This window comes from Schistocerca cancellata, chromosome 4 (genome assembly GCF_023864275.1).
Source record: "Schistocerca cancellata isolate TAMUIC-IGC-003103 chromosome 4, iqSchCanc2.1, whole genome shotgun sequence".
Lineage (NCBI taxonomy): Eukaryota > Metazoa > Arthropoda > Insecta > Orthoptera > Acrididae > Schistocerca > Schistocerca cancellata.
In genome coordinates this window covers 410,672,147-410,697,525 of record NC_064629.1, presented here as the reverse complement: position 1 = coordinate 410,697,525, position 25,379 = coordinate 410,672,147, and the positions used below count along the sequence as shown (strand labels likewise).

General features: G+C 43.9%; 1 protein-coding gene across 9 annotated transcripts in view; it reads right to left on the bottom strand.

Moving 5' to 3' along the window:
• Positions 1–25,379, bottom strand: part of LOC126183366 (uncharacterized) — a 505,494-nt gene that overhangs the window by 429,421 nt on the left and 50,694 nt on the right. For all 9 annotated transcript variants that reach the window (XM_049925289.1, XM_049925286.1, XM_049925287.1 and 6 more), the window contains exon 2: positions 14,768–14,971. In XM_049925289.1, the coding sequence (XP_049781246.1) occupies positions 14,768–14,971 (204 nt within the window). The remainder of the gene's footprint in view (positions 1–14,767; positions 14,972–25,379) is intronic.

Here is a 25,379-nt window from a genome sequence, read left to right as displayed (position 1 = left end):
GAACGAATGTAATTAGTCTACACGTGGTCAAAGAATACGGGTTAAATCACAACAAGCGAACAGAGGAGAACAAAGAATTTGTGAAGCAGAGCCTGTCGACATGTAAGATTCACATAGAAGAACTGTATCCTGCCTCTAAATTCAATTCCAATGACAACATAAACATCACACAGTTAAAAATATGAACCACATCAAAGAATGAGTTAGCAATTATCGCAGACTTAAGTTTGACCCATGCAAACAATTGATTGTATGGAAGTGGGGTGATTAACAAATGTTAATGTTTCCAATTTTAGTCCATGAAGTTGTAAAATGATACTGAATGTCCATAAAACTGTAAAATGCTCCAATTTCCGTAAATCACAGTTGGCAGGTTTGATATTCACATCTATTCCATCACCACCTTCTCTTCGTACATTAACCGTGTAAGCTTCTGCTCCCACCTGCCCTGTTGTTCTGCATCTTAGCAACTGATGCCTTCAGCATGGATTCCAATATGTATGCCTCTACTGAGACCACTCTTCAACCTTTCTAGCCCCTGAATACATTACTGAGCAAGCATTACTAGAAGAAAAGACACTGTAGAAAATTTAATATTTATTTGTATGGTTGTATGATTGGTGTGCTCAACATCATGGTCATGAACACCACCACCAATTTGTCTTAAGGTGAAAGTGGTTAAACTGTTTAAAAGTATTTAGAGGTAAAAATTTCTTGACTGAAATATATCCACTCTGCCCCAGTGTCATTAGCTTTCACTCACTCAGTCACACAAAAACACTAAATAAATATGACTTACATTTTATAAAATTTGTAGTTAAAAACAAGTAAAATGATGATACAGCAGCTAAAAGAAATAACAGGCATTTTGGCTAGGTGACACTGAAAAAAATAGATGATTCTACAGTGATATATCACAGTTTAATGAATAATAACTGGTAAATAATTTCACTTTGAATAACAACTTTTGTGGTAAGTAAAGTCTCACTAATACTGAACTCCTTTATTAAATAGAACATGTCAGTCAAATACAATAAATGTTGCCCTCACAATCACCAAAACAAGAATAGCTCTGCTCCTTAGTCTGTTGAGCCCTTCCGCATCCACTGTGGGATGTCCTATGCACCTACCATATAGAGTGCGTTTACTAGCCTACAATAACTTAACATGTGTTACATGTTAAACTAACAGTTACATTCACAAGACAGGTGTGCAAAGCATTGTCACAAGACAGGCAACCAGAACAGACATCAAAATTTTCTATCCAACACTTTGCATAGAATATAAGTAATAGAGGGAGTAAAGGTAACAATGCATCATATATAGATGAGCCATTGAGTGACCAATAGGCACATAAATAAGGCTTCAAATGTTGCCAAGCTTTCAGGTATCATCCTTCATCAGAGCCAATTACAGAGTACATATTCATCTGCCCAACTGCATTCAACAGGCACTGCTTCTCAATTGCGTGAGGGGTTATATCGAAAGTAGTGTGTGAGGGAGGAAGAATGCAGGCAGGCAGAGAATGGGAATGAGAAGCAGTAAGCACACGGGACAGAAATGAGGCACTGGTGAACTCTCTCCACATCAGGCAGTGGGATTTGCATGTGGCATACAGAGATGACAGAGAGGATGGTATGAATGGAGAGTAGAATGAGAGGAGTGGGTTCTTTGTGGATAGGGTTGGAAATGGGTGAGGGGGGATGGGCTAGCACAGATTCAGGTGAGGAGGCTTTCTGGATCAAAAGCTGTTTTGTACAGATGATTTCCATCTTCCTAAAATTCATTAACTTCCTCTATAATCCACTGTAGCTGTATTGTGGTCTTATGGAAAGAGCATGAGCTCTTACTGACCAACACCAACCCACAGGCTGCACAAGAGAATCAAATACCAAAAATTCAGGCCACCTCCATAACCATCTCTCAACCATCCCCACCCTACTACCTACCATCTAGATCCCTCCACACCATTCCCATGGCTTTGTTGCTCTTGAACAGTCTCTCTCACAACAGCATACTGACTCAAAATTCACAGCTCCATTCCTTATACATCTGACAAATTACATTCTCACTCACGACTACTTCCCCTGTAATGGGAGGATATATAAACAAAACCTAGTAATGAATATACATATCCACACGGCACCCTCCTATGCCAACCAGTTTATAGGTCTATAAAGGTGTTCCAAGTCACCCCAACATTAAAACCCTATGGCTGGTTCTGGTTCACTGATGATATCACCATGATCTGGACCCAGAGCTAAGAAACACTACCCTCAATAACAGACAGCCTACGTCAATATGCAGCATTCATGGACATTAAACTAGTTGGTTGGTTTGTGTGGGTAGAAGGGACCAGATTACAAAGGCCATTGGTCCCTTATTCCACAACCATGAAACGCCCACAAAGAAGAAAAACAAGCAACAGAGACAACAAGGGCTGACACAGAACAAGAAAGACATACACAAAGACCAGAAAAGAGGAATTAAAAAAACACGCGGAGTGTTACAGTGGTTGGCCGACAGTGGAAACAAAAAAGGAAAAGCCAACCACCAAGAGACACACTAAAAACCCCAATCTAAAACCGTAGACCAAAGGCCAGACTCAACACAAAAAGAGAGAGAAACCCTCAAATTGAGTGATACATGCTCCCTGCGCGAATAAAACTCTAAACATAGCCTGCCATTGCAGTGTCATCCTTTAAAAGTGCAGGGAGCATAACAGGAAGTGCAAACGTCTGCCTGAGTGCAGTTAAAAGCGGACAGTCCAAAAAAAATGTGGACCACTGTCAACACTGAACCACAGCAACAGAGAGGTGGGTCCTCGCAGCGCAATAAATAACCATGCGTCAGCCAGGTGTGGTCAATGCGATGCCGGCAGAGAACAGCAGAATCCTTGCGAAAGGCTTGCAAGGAGGAACGCCACACACCAGTAGTCTCCTTGACGACCCGAAGTTTGTTGGGTAAGGCATGGTGTGCCATTCATCACTCCTGGTACCAAGGACGTTTTACCAATCTCCAGGGCTGGTGCATCACAGCCCGTTTGGCCAGTGTATCAACTCATTCATTACTCGGGATGCAGACATGACCTGGGGTCCACACAAAGACCACAGAGCAGCTGCAGTGTGCAAGAGTATGGAGGGACTCCTGGATAGCCATCACCAGACGAGAGTGAGGAAAACACTGGTCGATAGCTGTTCGGGGGGGTGGGGGTGGGGGTGTCACTTCAGATGACAAAGAACTCACCTGAGCAGGAGCAGATATTCTCTATGGCGTGAGAGATGGCTACCAGCTCTGCAGCGAATACACTGCAACCAGCCAGCAATGAGCATTGTTCAGAATTATCCCCAAGAGTAATAGCATAACCAACTTGACCAGCAACTATCAAACCTTTGGTGTAGACCACGTCAGAGCCGTGAAACGTGGTAAGGATGGAAAGAAAGTGGCGGTGGAAGGTCTCAGGAGGGACTGAGTCTTTCGGGCCCTGTGCCAAATCCAGCCGAAGGTATGGGCGGGGCACACAGCATGGGGGTATACTTATATCGGCCCAGAAAAGAGGTGGAAGAGGGAAGAACTCAAGCCTCGAGAGAACAGCCCGGACACGAACCGTGACTGTAGTGCCTGACCGGGGCCGCCTTCTGGAAGATGGACGACTGAGTTGGGGATTAGGAGACTATCATTTGGATGCCCGGGCAAGCTACAAACATATGCACCATAAGCGGCCAGTAGTCATTGGCAACGGATCCACAATGGAGGGACATCAGCCTCCACAAGTATGCTGTTTACAGGGCTTATGCGGGAATCTCCAGTTGCGAGTCGGATCCCGCAGTGAAGTACAGGGTCAAGCAGCCGCAAAACGGAAAGCAACGCCAAACCGTAAGGCAGGCTCCCATAATCGAGATGGGACTGAATCAACACCTGATACAGTTGTAGAGGGGTAGACCAATCGGCACCCCAGCTGGTGTGACTCAAGCAATGAAGAGTGTTAAGATGGCACCAGCACGTGCTTTTAAGGCGCCGAATATGAGGAAACCAAGTCAACCAGCTATCAAAAATCAGTCGCAAAAACCAATGTGTCTCCACCACAGCAAGAGGTTCGCTGTCAAGATAAAGCCATGACTCAGGGTGAACAGTGTGATGCCAGCAGAAATGCACGACGCAAGTCTTGGTGGCCAAAAACTGGAAGCTGCACGATATGGCCGAAGACTGCACCTCGCGGATAGCGCCCTGCAGCTGCTGTTCAGCAACCGCAACACCAATGAAGCTATAGTACAGACAAAAGTCATCAGCATACAAAGAAGCCGATACGGACATTCCCACAGCTGCAGCGAACCCACTGAAAGCAACTAAAAAGAGGCACACACTTAAGACAGACCCTTGCGGGACCCCATTCTCCTGAACTCGGGAGTAACTATGGAAGAAACCACCGTGCACGTGGAAGGAACAAAGTGACAGAAAATTTTGAATAAAAATTGGGAGCGGGTCCCTAACACCCCATGCATGAAGCGTGGTGAGGATGTGATGTCACCATGTTGTATCATATGCCTTCCACACGTCAAAAAAGATGGCAACTAGATGCAGTCGGCAGGCAAATGCTGAACGGATGGCAAACTCCAGGCAGACCAGATTATCTATGGCAGAGTGGTCCTTACGGAACCCACCCTGGGATGGAGCCAGAAGGTGCTGAGGCTCAAGTAGCCAACTCAATCTCTGGCTCATCATTCGTTCAAGCAACTTGCACGGAACGTTGGTGAGGCTAATGGGGCAGTAGCTGTCCACCTCCAGTGGTCTCTTGCCAGGTTTCAACACAGGGATGACAATGCTTTCCTGCCATTGTGATGGGAACTCACCATCAACCCAGATACAGTTGAAAAGTTCTAGGAGGCACTGCTGGCAGTTCACCGAGAGGTGTTTGAGCATCTGATAGTGGATGCGATCCAGCCTGGGAGCCGTATCAGGGCAAGCGGCTAGGGCACTTTGGAATTCCCACTCACTGAATGGAGCATTGTACGATTCAGGATGGCAGGTATGGAATGAAAGGCTCGACGTTCCAACCACTCTTTCAGGGAGTGGAAGGCCAGCGGGTAATTCGTAGAAGCGGAATTCTGAGCATAATACTCCGCTAAGAGTTCCCAATTATGTCAGAGCCAATACAGACTGCTCCATACATGGGAAGCCCAGGGATATTGACAGGGATCTGAGATCCATAGAGCCACCTAATCTTGTTCCAAAAGAGCAATGGAGACGTGCGGAGGCCAATGGTGGAGACATACCTTTTCCAGCACTCCTGCTTACATCGGCTAGTAAGGCATCGGGCTTGGGCACGGAGCCACTTAAATTCAGTTAGGTGGTCCAATGATGGGCACTGCTTATGACGTTGGAGGGCCTGCCTGCAATCGCAAATCACCTCAGTGATCCCTGGTGACCACCAAGGCACAGTCCTCCACCGAGGGGACCCAGAAAAACAAGGAATTGCAGATTCCGCTGCAGAGACAATTCTGGTGGTGACCATGTGAACCACCACATCAATGGCATCATGAGAAAGAGGCTCAATAGTTGCAATGGAGGCGAACGAGTCCCAGTCAGCCTTATACAAAGCCCATGTCAGGAGGCGCCCAGGTGAGTGAAGCTAGGGCAGTGACAGAAAGATTGGAAAGTGGTCACTACCGGACAAGTACTCATGCAAACTCCATTGGACAAACGGTAGAAGGCCAGGCTTGCAGACCTAAAGGTCAATGGCTGAGTATGTGCCATGCATCACACTGAAATGTGCAGAGGCACCATCATTTAAAAGAGAAAGGTCGAGCTGTGCCAACACTTGCTCCGTGACAATGCCTTGGCCTGTTGCCACCAATCCACCCCACAAATGGTTATGGGCATTGAAGTCGCCCAGTAACAGAAAAGGTGGCAGCAGTTGGGCTATCAGCGTGGACCAATACATGGTGTGGGACATCACTGTCTGGTGGAAGATTGATAGTGCAGATGGTAACAGCCTGTGACATCCACGCCCTAACAGCGACAGCCCCTAAAGGCATTTGAAGAGGTACACGCTCGCTGTAAAGAGAGTTAAGGATGTAGACGCAGACTCCACCACTCTCATAAGCTGCCCGATTCTCAAAATAATCCCGATAGCCACGGAGGGCGGGGGTTTGTAATGCCAGAAACCAAGTTTCCTGGAGAGCAATGCAAATGAAAGGGTGGAGGCTGATAAGTTGTCGGAGCTCAGCAAGATGGTGGCAAAAACCGCTGCAATTCAACTGGAGAATGACATTGTCCACCGCCAAAAAATGCGTGAAGGGACCGAGGAGACAGATTATGCCACAGACGCAGAGCTTGTAGGTAGCTGTGGTGTTGGCGCCACCGCAATTTCCTTGTTCTTAGAGGTCTTCAGTTTCGATTTCTCGCGCTGTTCCTTGGGTTGCTCTAGTGGGGAGGGCTTCTTTGATTCAGTGTCCTGGACTGAAGAGGAGCGTTAAGTCCTACGACCAGCTACCTGAGGCTTCTTCAGCCACTGGTATGTCTGCTTTGCTGCTGGTAGGAACCTGGGAAGGGAGTGACCCAAAGGACACCTAACTAGCATGAGAAGCCAAAGGAACCTGGGAAGGGAGTGACCCAAAGGACACCTAACTAGCATGAGAAGCCAAAGAAGACTTACGCTTCTCCGGCTTAGAAGTGGGGACTGAGACTTACGCTTCTCCGGCTTAGAAGTGGGGACTGATGTCCTCGATGGTTGAAGGGGTGCTGCTCTCGAGGTAGGTGGTGCGGGAGCAACAGGGAGGGAAGTGCCCCCCCACCATCAAGGGGGCAGGTGTGGTCTTACGACTCTGAAAGATGACTATGATTGGTGCAACGGATGGGGCTGTAACAGTAGTGATAGCAGCGGCATAAGATGATATCATGCCCATGGGACGGAGCCTTTCAAATTTCCTTTTAGCCTCAGTGTAGGTCAGTCGGTCCAGGGTCTTGTATTCCATTATTTTCCTTTCCTTCTGTAGAATGCTACAGTCCAGCGAGCAAGGGGAATGGTGCTCTCCACAGTTGACACAGATGGGAGGCGGGGAACATGGAGTATTGGGATGGGATGGATGACCACAATCTTGACATATGAGGCTGGAAGCACAGCGGGAAGACATATGGCCAAACTTCCAACACTTAAAGCACCGCATCGGGAAAGAGATTTATGGCTTGACATCACAGCGTTAGACCATCACCTTCACCTTCTCGGGTAATGTGTCACCCTCAAAGGCCAAGATGAAGGCACCGGTGGCAAACTGATTATCCCTCGGACCCTGGTGGACCCGCCGGACAAAATGGACACCTCGTCGCTCTAAGTTGGCGCGCACCTCGTCATTGGACTGTAAAAGAAGATCCCTGTGGAAGATAGTCCCCTGGACCATATTTAAGCTTTTATGGGGTGTGATAGTAACAGAAGCATCCCCCAGCTTGTCACAAGCGAGTAATGCCCATGTCTGGGCAGAGGATTCTGTTTTTATCAAGACCGATCCAGACCACATTTTAGACGAGCCCTCCACCTCCCCAAACTTGTCCTCTAAATGCTCTACAAAGATCTGAGGCTTCATGGACACAAAGTAATCCCCATCAGCTCTCATACATACTAGGTACTGGGACAAATAAGCTTCGCTGCCATTCTTAGCCTTTACTTCCTCCCAAGGGGTGACCAGGGAGGGAAACGATCTGGGTTCATATGTGTTTGCATTAAATTGAGCCCTGGAATGCTTAGAGACTGCTGGCGGCTGGCCACCAGCAAGAGAAGATGTGCCACGCTTCATTGCTTGTCATCTGCCCTGATGCCACCCACTCCGACCAAGAGCCCTCCCCACAGGCGCAACCCTGCCGCAGCAAGGGCCACCTGGCAGGATGACCATTGCCGGGAGTCCCGATGCCCCAGGGAGATAGGCAACTACTCCTTGGCATATGTGGGGAGTTAATGGTGCAGGCATCAGCAGAGCAATCCCTGTGTTGTCAGGGGGCTACAATCAACAGGGTACATGGGGGCCCCACAACAACGGACTGGCTACTGTGCTGGATATCAGGTGCAAAGAAGTCCATGGTCGGCGGCGGCGCAGAAAGCGACACAGCATAGTGGATGGTGGAAACTGCGCCCAGTAATGTATCCTAGCCCAAGAGATGGAGAGTGAGCGGGACTGCAATGTGACGATGAGAGAGCAGGCGAAAGATCTCAATGCACAATGGACACGATGCACCATGTAATGCGCCCTTCCCCAATTGGCTAGCTTGGAAGTATGGAGGTTGAACCCTACAGGGGACCATCACATAAAGGCCGAAATGTGTGAAACTTCTTTTAGTCGTCTCTTACGACACGCAGGAATACCGGACATTAAAAAGTCCTCCACTCCAATGTCTCCATGAAGATCAATATAAATGAAGCCCACTAAACATCAACAGTACTTTCACTCTGATAGCTGCCATCCACTGCACGCTACAAATTCTTTACAATGCAGTCTTGGCACCACTCAACAGCGTATCTGTAGTGACACACAATGCCTGGCCAGTATGCTGGTCTTTCTGAGGCCTTCACAGACAACTCTCCCAAAACATATTAACACATGCAACCAATCCTATGACCACCCTGGTAAACTAGTTGCAAAGGAGCACTTCCTCTCCCCCTCCACATTACCCAGCATCAGCATCAACTGGAACAATTTAACGAAACTGTTCACCAGGGCTTCATGTCAGGAAATGAGGAATATCTTACCCACAACCATTCCCACCCCTAAAAATGGCATTCTTCTGCCTATTAAATCTATGAAATACTCTGGTAGATCCTAATGCCACTGCCACTCTCAAAACCTCGACAAATGGGTCATACACCTGTGAAAGAATCATGTGCAAGACCTGCTCTGTCCACCCAGCACATACCATGCCATTCCTGCCACAGACATACACTATGCTATCAGAGGAAGAGTGATATGAAAAGCAGTCATATCATATGCCATCTTCACAGTGACCTTTGCACAGCCTTTTACATGGGCATGGTCACCAACCAGCTGTTTCACAAAAAGTTCCATCTGGGTATGCCCTCTCCTCCCCCCTGTCCCTCCCCCCCCCCCTTCCTCGTACCAGTTTTCTGAGCTACACAGATGGGAACTGTCCTTGAAACACATCCTCAAATAGTCATTCCTCCTGGCCTCAATCTCTGCTAGCACCCGCACATGCACGCACCTCCACCCTCACCCCCATTAACCCAACTTCACTCATATTCATATATGCTACCCAATAGAGTGAACTTTCATTTATTTATTGCCAGAATAGTATCAAGTGCACGTATTCATCTTCAACAGTATCTGCCTTACAAAAGACAATAGCTTTCGAAACACATTTATCTACAGTGTTTCAAATGAATCATGTGACTGCTATTTTTTCATATAATTTAACTTCTGATACATAAACTCATTTATTAGCATGTGCCCAAGATGTTTGTCAACAACACACATAGTCAGCATATAAATTTGGATTTTGTTTATTTGTCAGTGGCGACATGCTTTCCATCCAGAAATCATTCACTTCGTTAACTAACAGATTATGCAATTTAACTAAATTACATTATCTGTGTTAATGGAATGTCTCCACATTGAAGGTTTGAAGAAAAATGCTGAAGTTTTTTGGAAGCTTTTTTTCCCCAAGGTTCATCTGTTCAATCAAAATAATGTCTGTATGTCTCATCGTATGTGTGACGATTCCTATTTCTTCTTTCTTAGCAGATTGTAGTATTGACAGGCATTTTCTTATGCCACTAGCTGTGTATTTTTGTTCTCTTAGGTGTGAGCTAAATGCAGATAGCTAGTTGAACAAGAGTATCTGGACAAATAGAAGGAAGATTGGGTTTAATGTCCCATTGACATCGAGGTCATTAGAGACAGAACACAAACTCTGATTATGTCAAGGATGGGGAATGAAATCAGCCATACCCTTTCAAAGGAACCGTCCCAGTATTTGCCTGGAACAATTACAGAAATAATGGAAAACTTACATCGGGAGGGCTGGATAGGATTTAAACCATCATACAAATACGAGTCCAGGGTGCTAACTGCTGTGCCACCTTGCTCTGTTAAGAGAGGTGGACCAATCAGTATGAATGATGGTGGGGAATATTGTGTTGTCTGTAGAGAAGTAGAAACAGTAGAACATATCGGCCAGCACGCCTAAGTGACTTCCAACATGGACTAGTCATTGGATGTCACCTGTGTGTAAAAAAAATAAAAAAATAAATAAAAAAAAAAAAAAATTTAAAAAAAAAATCCATCAGCAACATTTCAACCATTCTAAAGCTGCACAAGTTGACTGTTGGTGATACGATTGTGAAGTGAGAATGTGGAGGATCAACTACAACTAAACCAAGACCAGACCAATTTCATGTACTGGTAGATAGAAACCATTCAGCTTTGCACGGAGTGGCTGTAAACAATCACATGAAATCAGCAGACTGACTCACTCATGACTAACGAGAAACCATTCAGCTTTGCACGGAGTGGCTGTAAACAATCACATGAAATCAGCAGATGGACTCACTCATGACTAACGAAGTGCTAGCAGCAGTCCAGCCAGCACAATGACTGTGTGTAGAGAGTTAAAGAGGATGGCACACGATAGTCGAGGAAAGTGATTTCAAATAATGAATCACATTACACCTAGTGGTAGTCCGATGAAAGGGTTTGGGTTTGGTGAATGCCTGGAAAACATTACCTGCCACCACATGTAGTGCTAACAGTGAAGTACGGAGGAGGAGGAGGAGGAGGAGGAGGAGGAGATGATTGGTGTGGACGCACAACTGCAACATCTTTAGCATTCATACTAAAATACAATGTGGATAAGGGACACAAAATTATTTACGCTTTGTGCTCCAGCTACTCATAAAAATTGTGAGTCCTGATGATCAGACCTTTATGTCATTTTTTAAAATGCTACAGGCATATATGTGTTTAACACATCTTACAGGGTAATACACACTAAAAGATGCCAAATTTAAATGTTTATTTTTCTTATTAGTTTAGTTCTTTGACATAATAAAAATTTAACAATAATTGTGACAGAAAGTACAATCATCCTTCCAAAAAGCAGTGAGAGGTTAGTTCTTTATTTTGCACACAACTGGCTTTTGCCTGAAGTAGTCTGAAGCATTCTGCCATACACAGAGGTACATTACAATCACGGCAATACGAGCTTGGTTTTTTTTTCCTGTTTATTTTGCCATAAAACTGTCTCATCTTCTCCAAGCAATCTTGGAAACCCATGCTGGATGCTGCTTTGTCTTGAAAATCCTCTGAAAAAAAATTAAGACAAATAAAATACAATTAAAATCCATTTACGGCAGCAGTATATGTAGCAACAATATTAGTGATGAAAAATTGTAGCAAACTGCAGCTTACATGAATATGAATCTTCTTCAGGCTGATCCAATCTTGATGTTTCTCCCTCTGATGCAAAATCATTGAATTCTTCCTCTTGAGCTTCCAAAACTTCTTGCTCACTCAAATGTGACATATTTGTAGAAAAACTATAGCAAACTGCAAAAACTAACAAGTAAATACACGAAATTCACAATGATGCGGGCACGCAATGGCTATCAGTTGTGATAGCAGCTCTTAGAATCATTACTTCCTCTTTCAAATCAATTACAGAAATTGACAACAGAAGGCAGCACCTGTCACAGGACAGATAGCAACACATCTGTAGATTACTCAGATATGAAAGCAGTCCAGGTTTCAAATGATAGGTGGCTCCTGCATCATGAAAACTGGAGCACGAGATATGCTCCTTTGTTGTGGCTCAAGTTATGCTTGGGCTTGGTCACCGAAGTGTTATACACCAGAAATATCTAGAAACAGGTGCTCAAAGAGATTAGAGAGGATGTCGCTGACACAACAGCAAAATTAGCATGGTGGGAGCAAGGAACCTTCAAAAACCCCATTCATATAAATTCCTGAGGATGAAATTTCAAACTACTATTACAGGCCTTCTCAGCATCAAAAAATATACCCAGGAGGTGATAGCAGCACCAGAGAGCCTGTTGTATGGGTGCCTCCAGGAGAGCAATGTTATCAAAGGTAGAGTGATACTTCCTCAACCTACAAAGAGAGTGACTCAGGACCTGCCTGGATTCTAAGATCATCAACTCCAAGGCCTTGTACACCCAGCTAATGAGGGCAACACTACAATAACTAACAAGGTATGTGTGATTCTTCCCGGGTTTTAAAAGTTGTATTCAAATTGCTTCTCGCCACAAGTTGGGAAAATGAACTGACGCCCAACTGAAGTTAAAAAGGAGGATTTCTAGGTTTTGCCCTGTTTGGTGCTCTGACATACTTTGGACCAAGAATTGCAGGATGAGCTGGGATTCCAAAACCACTCACCAGTGATGCAAATGCCTGTAACAGGAAAATGGGATGCCAAAGTCATGAAGCCTGGACTATGGGACAGTGGAAGAATGTCGTTTGATTGGATGAGTCTTCTTTTATACTGTTTCCAACTCCTGGATGAGTTTAGGTGCCAAGAGTGAAACACTGAGGATTTGGTGATTATTTGGGCAGCCATATAATGGTATTCCATGGGCTCCATGGTTACTCTGCAAGGTCACATTACAGCCAAGAATTAAGTGACCATCCTGGCTGATATCATCTGTCCCACGGTATAGTGATTGTTACCCAATGGTAATGCTGTGTTCCTAGACAACAGGGACTATGTTCACATTACCCGCATTGTCCGGGACTGGTTTTGTAAGCACTAGGATGAATCGTCCCAGCCACCAGTACCAGATTTTAATATTATTGAGGCTTTGTGGTCTACTTTGGAAAAAAGGAGAAGGGTGCATGATCGCTAGACAACTGTACCATCATTACTTGAAACAGACACTATTTTGCAGAAAGAATGGTATAAGGTACATCATACAGGAGTTGAATTTGTCAATTCAGAGACAACGGGATGCTCTTTTGCATGCTAACAGTTTTCCTACACCTTATTAGGTACAGTAATGTATTGCGATTGTGGTGTTCACATTTTTTTTTTCCCATCACCTCTGTATGTACAAGTGAAAATATCAAGGCACTGGAAGTACTATTTGTGCAAAACATCAGAAATAACTGCCTCAGAGATAGAAGCATATGAGTGCACACATCTGCAGGCCAGAGAGCAGATGAAGACACACCACCATCCTGCTACGTACATTTTCAGCAAAAGGTGCTTCCTCCACGCACAAGTGACTCCCCACCTGTCTCATGCTTTGAGAGGACAGTAATGGAATAAATAATTCCTTATAGCTAAGTAGAAATGAAATCCTGTAACAGTAACGTGGGATTATGCTACTCATTCTTATACCACTCCTAATGTCAGCAATACTTTCTTTCTCTGGTTTTGTTAGTAGTATGTATGTGATAGTCCATGAAATGACTAACTTCATACTGATTGCTGATGGCAATAGTATATCTGATTCTTACAGAAACATTTTATCTGCAGATGTGTTCATGACCTACTACATCTGTACATCACGTACACGTCCAATTTCAGTACAGTTTGTTTCAAGATTGATATCACTCATTTAAATCTATCATTCTTCACTTTTCAACAAACATTTTACTTTTCACCAAAAACTTAATACTCTGAAACCTATTTGTATATAAAATTTGTGTGTTCCAGAAAGTTTCAATATTAAGACATCATTCTTTCCGAAACTCAGTGCCTCAGTTTTGTGGCCCTGATTTTTCTCTTTCAAAAAATGTATAATTTCACTAAAATAACCTGTTAGTTTATTAAATATTTCACTTTCTACAGACTTTTTGGCAAACTTTGGGAATCCACATGCACATTAAAACTGCTCTCCCATAAGACTGTACCGATGACTCTGCTATTTGCTGGTTATACACGTCTTAGTTAAATGAACATACTTCTCTACCACATCTTCGTCCCTTTTAACCGACCAGTCTTTTATGTTAATATCTAAAATGGAATAATTCAGAATTTTACCAATTTGTAATTGCTATAATATGCATGTCTATCAGTAGGAATACCACGCAAAGCCTCAGTCTGTCTGCGGCTGGTGTTCATTAATATAATCACTAAATCAGTCAGTCAGTATTTGGTAGCTATGTGTGTATTTTAGAAACTGCAAGTTAACTTTGCTGCATTGAATTTTACACACTGAAAAACTCAAGACAGCAAAGTTAACATGTATCTTGTAAAATATATTCACCCTGTCAATTGTTGTCTTAAAAAAGTTCAAAATTTACAATTACTATGTGACAGTCCGGTAAAGTTCTTATTGAGTCTCCAACATGCACAGATATTTTGTTCCTTATTGCTGTATGTGAAAAGAAAGAGTATGCAAAAATATAATTTACAAAGCTGATCACTGAATTACACTGTGTGTTAATAAATGTGAAGAGAAATAAAAACCAAACTCCACATTATTGTGTATATCTTTTAATAACAGTTTATCTATCATAGTTATCAACAACAGGATGATGATTAAAGCATAAATTCCAAGAGATTTATGAAACAGAGGCATAAGGGGCATGACAGCGAGTTATAATCCATAAGAGTAAAAGTGAAATGGCTAAAAACATAATGTACACCAATAAGATTGACAATAATAAAACAAGGTGAGAGCATCAAGCCAGTTAGTGGGTGGGTGCACTTGAGTGAAAGCATTTGATTTTCTACATTCAGGATGAGCAGACAGCAGTAAATATGTATAAGCCTTCTATTCATTAGATTATTAATCCAAAAAATGTACCTTTCTTTTTCTTGTCCTGTTTGCCACAGATGACCCTTTAACTGTTGGAGAAGATGGGGAGGATTTCACTTTCTTCTGACGAGAGCTAGACTCCTTCAATGTATCCTGAGATGGTGAAACCTCTTTCTCCTTCACAGGCAGGTCAAATCTAACTCTGCGAGGCCTTAAGGTTTTCCGCGGCGGTGTTTTAGGTGTCACCGATTCCTGCATAGGTAAGTATATGAACAGATTAGATACATGTTAAGCTTGAAAACAACAAAAAGCAAAAGAACTTTAACACCCATGTTATAATGAAAAATACACGCATGCATTAGCTGAATCAGACGCAACATGTTGCCCACTCAATCCACCTACTATGGGATGAATCCCTATAAATTCTATGGCAAATTTGTCCAAAACTGTAGGTACAGGCACTCAACAATGGGACTATCAGCATCCATAGCAAAATAATTGAAGATAAATGTGGTTTAAATGTCTAAAATACTAAAACAGGAGTACACAAGAAGTCTGCAACACTGACAGAGAGGTGTGACTGCCTAATTAATAACAAAAAAAGGATAAGCCATCCCTGTAATGACGGATTAAAAATGGACAAAATAGTTCATGGATGAACAGACAAGCATCAGTGTCCAATGAACAACGCATTTCAGCAAAGCGTACTGATGAACTGGATGCCAAGGAGCTGGTGCTGGCCTTGTAACTCCTATGCCTCCTGCTCCTCCCTCCTACCTGGTGTTCTGTACGAGGTCCACACCCAAGTGAGGGCATGCATCCAGTATCTCTTTCACACTCTTCCTGCCACCAAGTCGTTCTGTCTAAGATCTGCACAGAGAGACGCACGCAGGTGGCATCCCTGCTGTTGCTCTGCCCAGCTCCGAAATCATTTCATCATAGGATCTCTCCTCCGTCTTCTTAATCAAACTCAGTGTGGGTTTCCAGGTCTTATTAAGGATCACGACTGATCAGCAGCTCCCTTTCTCAAATCTCAATTGATTTTTAACTACACAGTCCCAGAAGACATCTGTTTCAGAACGTTAGTACAGTCATAATACATTTCATGTAATTCTGATAGGCAATGTTCCGTGACTGTCAAATTTATAGGCTGCTGAAGTCTGGTGTGTCATTTGTTTTCTTGACAATGACCTATGACAGTATGCACCATTTGGCTTGTATATGTTACGGCACATTGAAAGGGAGGTTTGATAAACAATAGATTTCTGTAGTTAGAGGTCGTCCTTTATGCTAACAAGCAGTGCCTGTATTTTAATGAGAGGTGGAAGACAGTTTCCACTTTATATTTCCAAATAATTTGTCCAATCTTCCCCACCACTGCACCACAAAATTGATTAATTGCAATAGACGAATCCTCCTAAGGTTCCTTTTATGTTTCCACTTGTTTTGAAATTAGTGCAGGATGCAGAGCTTTCTGAATTTGTCACTCTGTTTATCTCTTTTTCTGCAATACCCTCCTCAGAAGTTTTTGGTTCAGACTCCCATTGTCAGGGAACATGAAAGTCACATGTACCTATGTTTTGAGCATACCACTCCTCTGTGCCTCGTAGTGGCAGCTGTGCGAATATAAATTTAGGTCACTGTTCATCTTCTTATGGTACACGCTGTAGCTCACATACTATGGTTCTGACACCAACTAACTTCTGGTGCTGTCTAATTACAGTATATATTGATATTCAAGTAAGGGAGTCACTGATCAATCATGATAGTGATACCATCCTTAGTAAGGCCAAGGAACCTGTACAGAGTCTGATTGAGAAGAGGAAAGAGAACTCCCATAACAAACTGAATTCAGGAGCAGGCAAAGCAGCAGCAGCAGCAGCAGCAGCAGCAGCAGCAGAGATGCCACCAGCATGTGTCCCTGTGTGCGAATCTTGGATGGTACGGCCTGGCTCTGGGAGGAGTGTGAGGACGAGATGCTCGAGGCACACCCGCACTTGGATGTGGGCCTCATACAGAATGCCAGGCAGGAGGGAGAGGAGGAGATATAAGCCTGGTGCTAAGTCCAAAGGCCTTCAATTCATCAGCACACCTGATGATGGCAAAGTGGTCATTTGTTGAAATATTGTACCCACTGGACACTGACATCCCACTGTTCACTATGAAGCACTTTGCCATGAATTACACAGGACAAAGTTGAAGAAACACACATTACAAACCCTCAAATATTTTAGGAAGCAAGTCAGACATGGCACAGAATCTTAAAAACTGTACCTCATTCATCTCATTATCAGCTATAGAGGGCACACTGGGTAACTAAGCTTCTGTCCTCTTGTCAGAATACAAAATATTGTCAGAATGCAAAATGTAGTCACAATAAATGTGACTTGATCTGAACACTGATCAGCCAGAACATTAAGACTACCTACCTAACAGACGGTATGCCCACCTTTGGCACGAATAATAGCGGCGACACATCATGACATGTAAGCAGTGAGACCTTGGTAGGTCTGCACACCCAACTCACCTAATTCCCATAAATTCCGGGGAGGGGAACAGTGAGCTCTGATGTCATGTTCAATCACATTCCAGATGTGTTTATCAGGTTCATATCTGGACAGTTGAGGGCCCCGCACATCAATGGGAACTCGTCACTGTGTTCCTCAAATCACTCCATCACACTCCAGGCCTTCTGACAAGGAGCATTATCTCGCTGAAAAATGCCACTTAAATCAGGAAACACGATCATCGTGAAAAGGTGTACGAGGTCTGCAGTATATGATACTCCTTAGCCATCATGGTGCCTTGCACCAGCCCTACTGGACCCATAGGTGCCCACCTGAATGTTCCCCAGAGCAGAATGGAGCTGCTGCCAGCTTGTCTCTGTCCCACAGAACAGGTGTCAAGGAGCTGTTCCCCTTATGAGTGACAGATTCATGAACTTACACTGGCATGAGGAAGAAAGTATCAGGACTCTTCATTCCATGCAATGCTCTGCCACTACATCAACGTCCAGTGCCAATGGTCACAGGCCCAGTTCTGTCTTAGTTGTCCACGTCATAGTGTTAATATTGGCACATGCATGTGTCATTGGCTACGGAGTCAAGTCGTTAGGAGTGTTCAAAGAACTGAGTGTTCAGACACCTTTGTACTCTGCCCAGCATTAAAGTCTGATGTTAGTTCCACCAGTTCACTGCCTCTGTGCCATCACAATCTGCACTTGGCCAAATTCTGATATATCATGCACCTCCCCCATTCTACACATGAACAGTACACTCACTAATACTACATGCACCATGCGCGTGTCTGACTAGCAGTCATTCCTCACAATGTGATGCTGTTATTGTCTGGATGGGTTTATATTCTACATCTACATCTACATTTATACTCCGTAAGCCACCCAATGGTGTGTGGCGGAGGGCACTTTACGTGCCACTGTCATTATCTCCCTTTCCTGTTCCAGTCGCGTATTGTTCGCGGGAAGAACGACTGTCTGAAAGCCTCTGTGCGCGCTCTAATCTCTCTAATTTTACATTCGTGATCTCCTCGGGAGGTATAAGTAGGGTGAAGCAATATACTCGATACCTCATCCAGAAACGCACCCTCTCAAAACCTGGCGAGCAAGCTACACCGCGATGCAGAGCGCCTCTCTTGCAGAGTCTGCCACTTGAGTTTGTTAAACATCTCCGTAACGCTATCACGGTTACCAAATAACCCTGTGATGAAACGCGCCGCTCTTCTTTGGATCTTCTCTATCTCCTCCGTCAACCCGATCTGGTACGGATCCCACACTGATGAGCAATACTCAAGTATAGGTCGAACGAGTGTTTTGTAAGCCACCTCCTTTGTTGATGGACTACATTTTCTAAGGACTCTCCCAATGAATCTCAACCTGATACCCGCCTTACCAACAATTAATTTTATATGATCATTCCACTTCAAATCGTTCCGCACGCATACTCCCAGATATTTTACACAAGTAACTGCTATCAGTGTTTGTTCCGCTATCATATAATCATACAATAAAGGATCCTTCTTTCTATGTATTCGCAATACATTACATTTGTCTATGTTAAGGGTCAGTTGCCACTCCCTGCACCAAGTGCCTATCCGCTGCAGATTTTCCTGCATTTCGCTACAATTTTCTAATGCTGCAACTTCTCTGTATACTACAGCATCATCCGCGAAAAGCCGCATGGAACTTCCGACACTATCTACTAGGTCATCTATATATATTGTGAAAAGCAATGGTCCCATAACACTCCCCTGTGGCACGCCAGAGGTTACTTTAATGTCTGTAGACGTCTCTCCGTTGATAACAACATGCTGTGTTCTGTTTGCTAAAAACTCTTCAATCCAGCCACACAGCTGGTCTGATATTCCGTAGGCTCTTACTTTGTTTATCAGGCGACAGTGCGGAACTGTATCGAACGCCTTCCAGAAGTCAAGAAAAATAGCATCTACCTGGGAGCCTGTATCTAATATTTTCTGGGTCTCATGAACAAATAAAGCGAGTTGGGTTTCACACGATCGCTGTTTCCGGAATCCATGTTGATTCCTACATAGTAGATTCTGAGTTTCCAAAAACGACATGATACTCGAGCAAAACACATGTTCTAAAATTCTACAACAGATCGACGTCAGAGATATAGGTCTATAGTTTTGCGCATCTGCTCGACGACCCTTCTTGAAGACTGGGACTACCTGTGCTCTTTTCCAATCATTTGGAACCTTCTGTTTCTCTAGAGACTTGCGGTACACGGCTGTTAGAAGGGGGGCAAGTTCTTTCGCGTACTCTGTGTAGAATCGAATTGGTATCCCGTCAGGTCCAGTGGACTTTCCTCTGTTGAGTGATTCCAGTTGCTTTTCTATTCCTTGGACACTTATTTTGATGTCAGCCATTTTTTCGTTGGTGCGAGGATTTAGAGAAGGAACTGCAGTGCGGTCTTCCTCTGTGAAACAGCTTTGGAAAAAGGTGTTTAGTATTTCAGCTTTACGCTTGTCATCCTCTGTTTCAATGCCATCATCATCCCGGAGTGTCTGGACATGATGTTTCGAGCCACTTACTGATTTAACGTAAGACCAGAACTTCCTAGGATTTTCTGTCAAGTCGGTACCTAGTATTTTACTTTCGAATTCACTGAACGCTTCACGCATAGCCCTCCTTACGCTAACTTTGACATCGTTTAGCTTCTGTTTGTCTGAGAGGTTTTGGCTGCATTTAAACTTGCAGTGAAGCTCTCTTTGCTTTCGCAGTAGTTTCCTAACTTTGTTGTTGTACCACGGTGGGTTATTCCCGTCCCTCACAGTTTTACTCGGCACGTACCTGTCTAAAACGCATTTTACGATTGCCTTGAACTTTTTCCATAAACACTCAACATTGTCAGTGTCGGAACAGAAATTTTCGTTTTGATCTGTTAGGTAGTCTGAAATCTGCCTTCTATTACTCTTGCTAAACAGATAAACCTTCCTCCCTTTTTTTATATTCCTATTAACTTCCATATTCAGGGATGCTGCAACGGCCTTATGATCACTGATTCCCTGTTCTGCACTTACAGAGTCGAAAAGTTCGGGTCTGTTTGTTATCAGTAGGTCCAAGATGTTATCTCCACGAGTCGGTTCTCTGTTTAATTGCTCGAGGTAATTTTCGGATAGAGCACTCAGTATAATGTCACTCGATGCTCTGTCCCTACCACCCGTCCTAAACATCTGAGTGTCCCAGTCTATATCTGGTAAATTGAAATCTCAACCTAAGACCATAACATGCTGAGAAAATTTATGTGAAATGTATTCCAAATTTTCTCTCAGTTGTTCTGCCACTAATGCTGCTGAGTCGGGGGGTCGGTAAAAGGAGCCAATTATTAACCTAGCTCGGTTGTTGAGTGTAACCTCCACCCATAATAATTCACAGGAACTATCCACTTCTACTTCACTACAGGATAAACTACTACTAACAGCGACAAACACTCCACCACCGGTTGCATGCAATCTATCCTTTCTAAACACCGTCTGTGCCTTTGTAAAAATTTCGGCAGAACTTATCTCTGGCTTCAGCCAGCTTTCTGTACCTATAACGATTTCAGCTTCGGTGCTTTCTATCAGCGCTTGAAGTTCTGGTACTTTACCAACGCAGCTTCAACAGTTTACAATTACAATACCGATTGCTGCTTGGTCCCCGCATGTCCTGACTTTGCCCCGTACCCGTTGAGGCTGTTGCCCTTTCTGCACTTGCCCGAGGCCATCTAACCTAAAAAACCGCCCAGCCCACGCCACACAACCCCTGCTACCCGTGTAGCCGCTTGTTGCGTGTAGTGGACTCCTGACCTATCCAGCGGAACCCGAAACCCCACCACCCTATGGCGCAAGTCGAGGAATCTGCAGCCCACACGGTCGCAGAACCGTCTCAGCCTCTGATTCAGACCCTCCACTCGGCTCTGTACCAAAGGTCCGCAGTCAGTCCTGTCGACGATGCTGCAGATGGTGAGCTCTGCTTTCATCCCGCTTGCGAGACTGGCAGTCTTCACCAAATCAGATAGCCGCCGGAAGCCAGAGAGGATTTCCTCTGATCCATAGCGACACACATCATTGGTGCCGACATGAGCGACCATCTGCAGATGGGTGCACCCTGTACCCTTCATGGCATCCGGAAGGACCCTTTCCACATCTGGAATGACTCCCCCCGGTATGCACACGGAGTGCACTTTGGTTTTCTTCCCCTCTCTTGCTGCCATATCCCTAAGGGGCCCCATTACGCGCCTGACGTTGGAGCTCCCAACTACCAGTAAGCCCACCCTCTGCGACTGCCCGGATCTTGCAGACTGAGGGGCAACCTCTGGAACAGGACAAGCAGCCATGTCAGGCCGAAGATCAGTATCAGCCTGAGACAGAGCCTGAAACCGGTTCGTCAGACAAACTGGAGAGGCCTTCCGTTCAGCCCTCCGGAATGTCTTTCGCCCCCTGCCACACCTTGAGACGACCTCCCACTCTACCACAGGTGAGGGATCAGCCTCAATGCGGGCAGTATCCCGGGCAACCACAGTCGTAGTCCGATCGGGGGATGCGTGGGACGAGCTGGCCGTCCCCGACAAACCTCCATCCGGACCCCCACAGTGATGCCCATTGGCAACAGTCTCAAGCTGTGTGACCGAAGCCAACACTGCCTGAAGCTGGGAGCGAAGGGATGCCAACTCAGCCTGCATCCGAACACAGCAGTTGCAGTCCCTATCCATGCTAAAAACTGTTGTGCAAAGAACGTCTGAACTAATCTACAGAGAGCGCAAACAAAACGACACAAAATTGAGACGGTTATTAAAATACAAGATTGCCTAGTAAATGCAGTAATGCTGCCACTTGTGCACTGCAGACACACTGCTCAGCGGCGGAAGGAGACTACGCGATTTAACACTATTCGAGTACTAAAACGCGATGCTACAACTCTCAAATACTATAATACGCCCGAAATTTATGAATTAAACAATGCAAGTACCAAAAACACGCAAAGAAATTAAGAATTAAACTATGTAACAAATGAGTGAGCTAGGAGTATACGACTTGCTGCTGCAGCTGCTTATCCAACGGCGGCAGGGAGCACACTGACTGTGACCAACCGACACTGGCCGTTCAAAACAAAAACAGATGACAGACGACTACGCGAATTTACACTATTCAGGTACTAAAACGCGATGCTACAACTCTCAAATACTATAATACGCCCGAAATTTATGAATTATACAATGCAAGTATCAAAAACACGCAAAGAAATTAAGAATTAAACTATGTAACAAATGAATGAGCTAGGAGTATACGACTTGCTGCTGCAGCTGCTTATCCAACGGCGGCAGGGAGCACACTGATAGCAGGTCAGTGGTCATAATGTTCTCGCTGATCAGCATATGCCACAAACACCACACATTGGATAGTCTTCTCACTGTGCTATACAACTGTGTCTTACTTTTAGGGGGCCATGCTGAAAAGTTATGTCTCTGATTTTTTCTGTGAAAACTCTTAAACCTTTTTAAATAAAACAAACTTTATTAACATTCTACGTCTTTATTCTTTACGTCTACATATTTATTTCTCAACATAGTCACTATGGTGATGAACGCATTTCTCTGAATGAGAGAGAAGTTTGTTGATACAATCATTGTTCACTTTGACAGAGCCACAACCGCACTTCTGCTTGCATCACTCCATCGCTATCAAAGTGAAGGCCTCGAACGTGTTCTTTAAGTTTTGCAAGCAGACTAAAATCGGATGGGGCCAAAGTGGGACTTGATGGAGGATGACTGATTACAGTGAATCCAAGAAGTCTGACTATCATGGTGCTCACATGTGGTCTAGCATTGTCATGCTGAAGGAGAGGTTGCTCCATGTGTGGAAGAACTCTTGGAATTCAAAACTCAATTACAGCACACCATTTCTCATGCACCGACATAGTTACATGATGCACCAAGAGTTTTCACATAAAAAATTCGGAGCAATTATGTTCTGCATGCTATTATGGATGAGTGAGAAGAGCACCACCTCATTTGTATGGTTAGCAGGAGATATACCACAGCAGAGTAGTTGATTTAGCAACAGCAACTTATTGCCCATCACCTGTAGCCACTTTTCTTTACACTGAGTCATGACCTTATAGCTCAAGAGCTAAAATGTAGCATATAAGGAGATAGCATATTGATCCACACGATTTAAGGTACTTGCCTACTTGGTTGTCACGTCCTCCTTGCATTAAATTCCCATGGGCACTGGTACCCAGCAGAGATATCCTTCTCCATCCTTTGTAGGTGGAGGGGTGGGGGGGAGGAGTGGGGGGATCCTGGATACTTTATCTATTGGGAACAGGTTAGGTAGAGGTTGAAGTGCAGTTGCAGTCAGAGTACAAATGGCAATCAGCAGTCTAAATACGTATCTGCACCAGTGCCCTCAAAATCATGTGCATCATACACAGGTAATTCCTTAAACGTGCAGGTACTGAGGACGAGATCAGGAAAAACCACAGAGGAACCAACAGAGGCCCATCTGTAATTGCAACTAAGTGGTAGTTGTGCTCATTTAAAATTTCACAAAACACTGTATTAAAAATACATGCAGGAGTGCATTCCCTCCTTCACCTCACAACATCTGAAATTATTCTACAGCCAGGGTGGAAGTCGGCTCCAACCCTTGGTTTGGGTTGGTACTTACTTGCTCAACAACTGGTATCTCTAGCTCATATTTTACAAAGTGATGCAAATAACCTCATTGCTTATGGATGATTTCATTCAGGATATTTATTCCACAGTACAATAACCAACAGATCGGTATGGGGCGAATTTGGTTTAATGTGGATCAGTCCTAGCGGGTGGTTATAATTAAAGTGCAGCTACTCACAGAAGTCGCGTGTGGGGGCTGCAATTATCGTATGGCAGTTAAAACTAGGTACATATTCTAATTTGTTAATGTGGCATTGATTTATGCTGAAAAAAAAACCTTACAATTTTGGCCACCAGCTGCAAATTCAGTGCTGTGGATGCAAGAAAGACATATAGAAATGTTTCCATTCATACAGATTATGAACAGGAAGTAGGTAAAAAGATAAAACAAGTGAAAAAGCATAATGTTGGATTTATTATTAACCACTGTTTACAAAATTTGTTCTATATGAGGACTGAAGATGTTGACAAGATGCTGCACCCATAAAATGATGTGAGCAACAGTTTCTGTTCCAATGGAATCTGAGCACTGTGTCCCTGTATATTGGCCTTCAGATCAGATGGAGACTAAAGGAGTCCCTGGTAAACACATTATTTTAGATATCTCCAGAGCCAAAAGTCACATGGATTCAGGTCAGGCAATCTTATACACTACGCATCCGGGAAACCTCTCGAGATAATATGTTCGTGGTAGGCTGTATTAAGCAGATCTTTCATTGGACAAGCGATACAAGATGTTGCCCCATCTTGTATGAAAACAGTGGTTTCCACACAGCTGCACTCTTCCACATCAAGAATCACATACTGTACAAGGTTGTCTCAATAATGTGCAGATGTCACAGTACATTTGACAGACACTCTGTGTAAGTTCTCTTCAAAGAACACATTGAGAATAAAGGTGCCTGTGAATCAACTCTACACAGTTTCACACGGTGAGTGCAATGCCTCTCTGTGCACAACAATTTAAGGGGACATGGTATGACCTATGCCACCAATGTTATATTATCAAACATTGTGACCCATTATCTTATTATTTTTTTTTTTCAGATGCCAGCTTTCCATAATTACTGAAAGCACTTTTGTAGATGAACAGAACTAGACTTATTGCAAAAATCATGTGGTGACATGTGTTAGGATTTTTCTCTCAAACATGCAACTTTTTGGCAGAATTCTGTAAATAAATGAATATAAAAATTAGACACCATGGTATACTTTTTGTGTTGAATCTCATACTTGGCATACTGTGGAAACCTCATGTCTCTACGATCAGTACTTTTCCAGAAAATGGTCATTTATGGCAAAAAATGTAGTTCTGAGATAGTGAGGTTTAAAGTTCTTTTTATTACAAATTCTCATATAGACTTACATTTCTAAGGCTTTTAAGCACTAGAATTGTCCTGCCTCATTTTCTGAGGCCTCTTCAGTGTCACAATTGCCCGGTTTTGCCTTCTTTTCTTTCTTGCTTC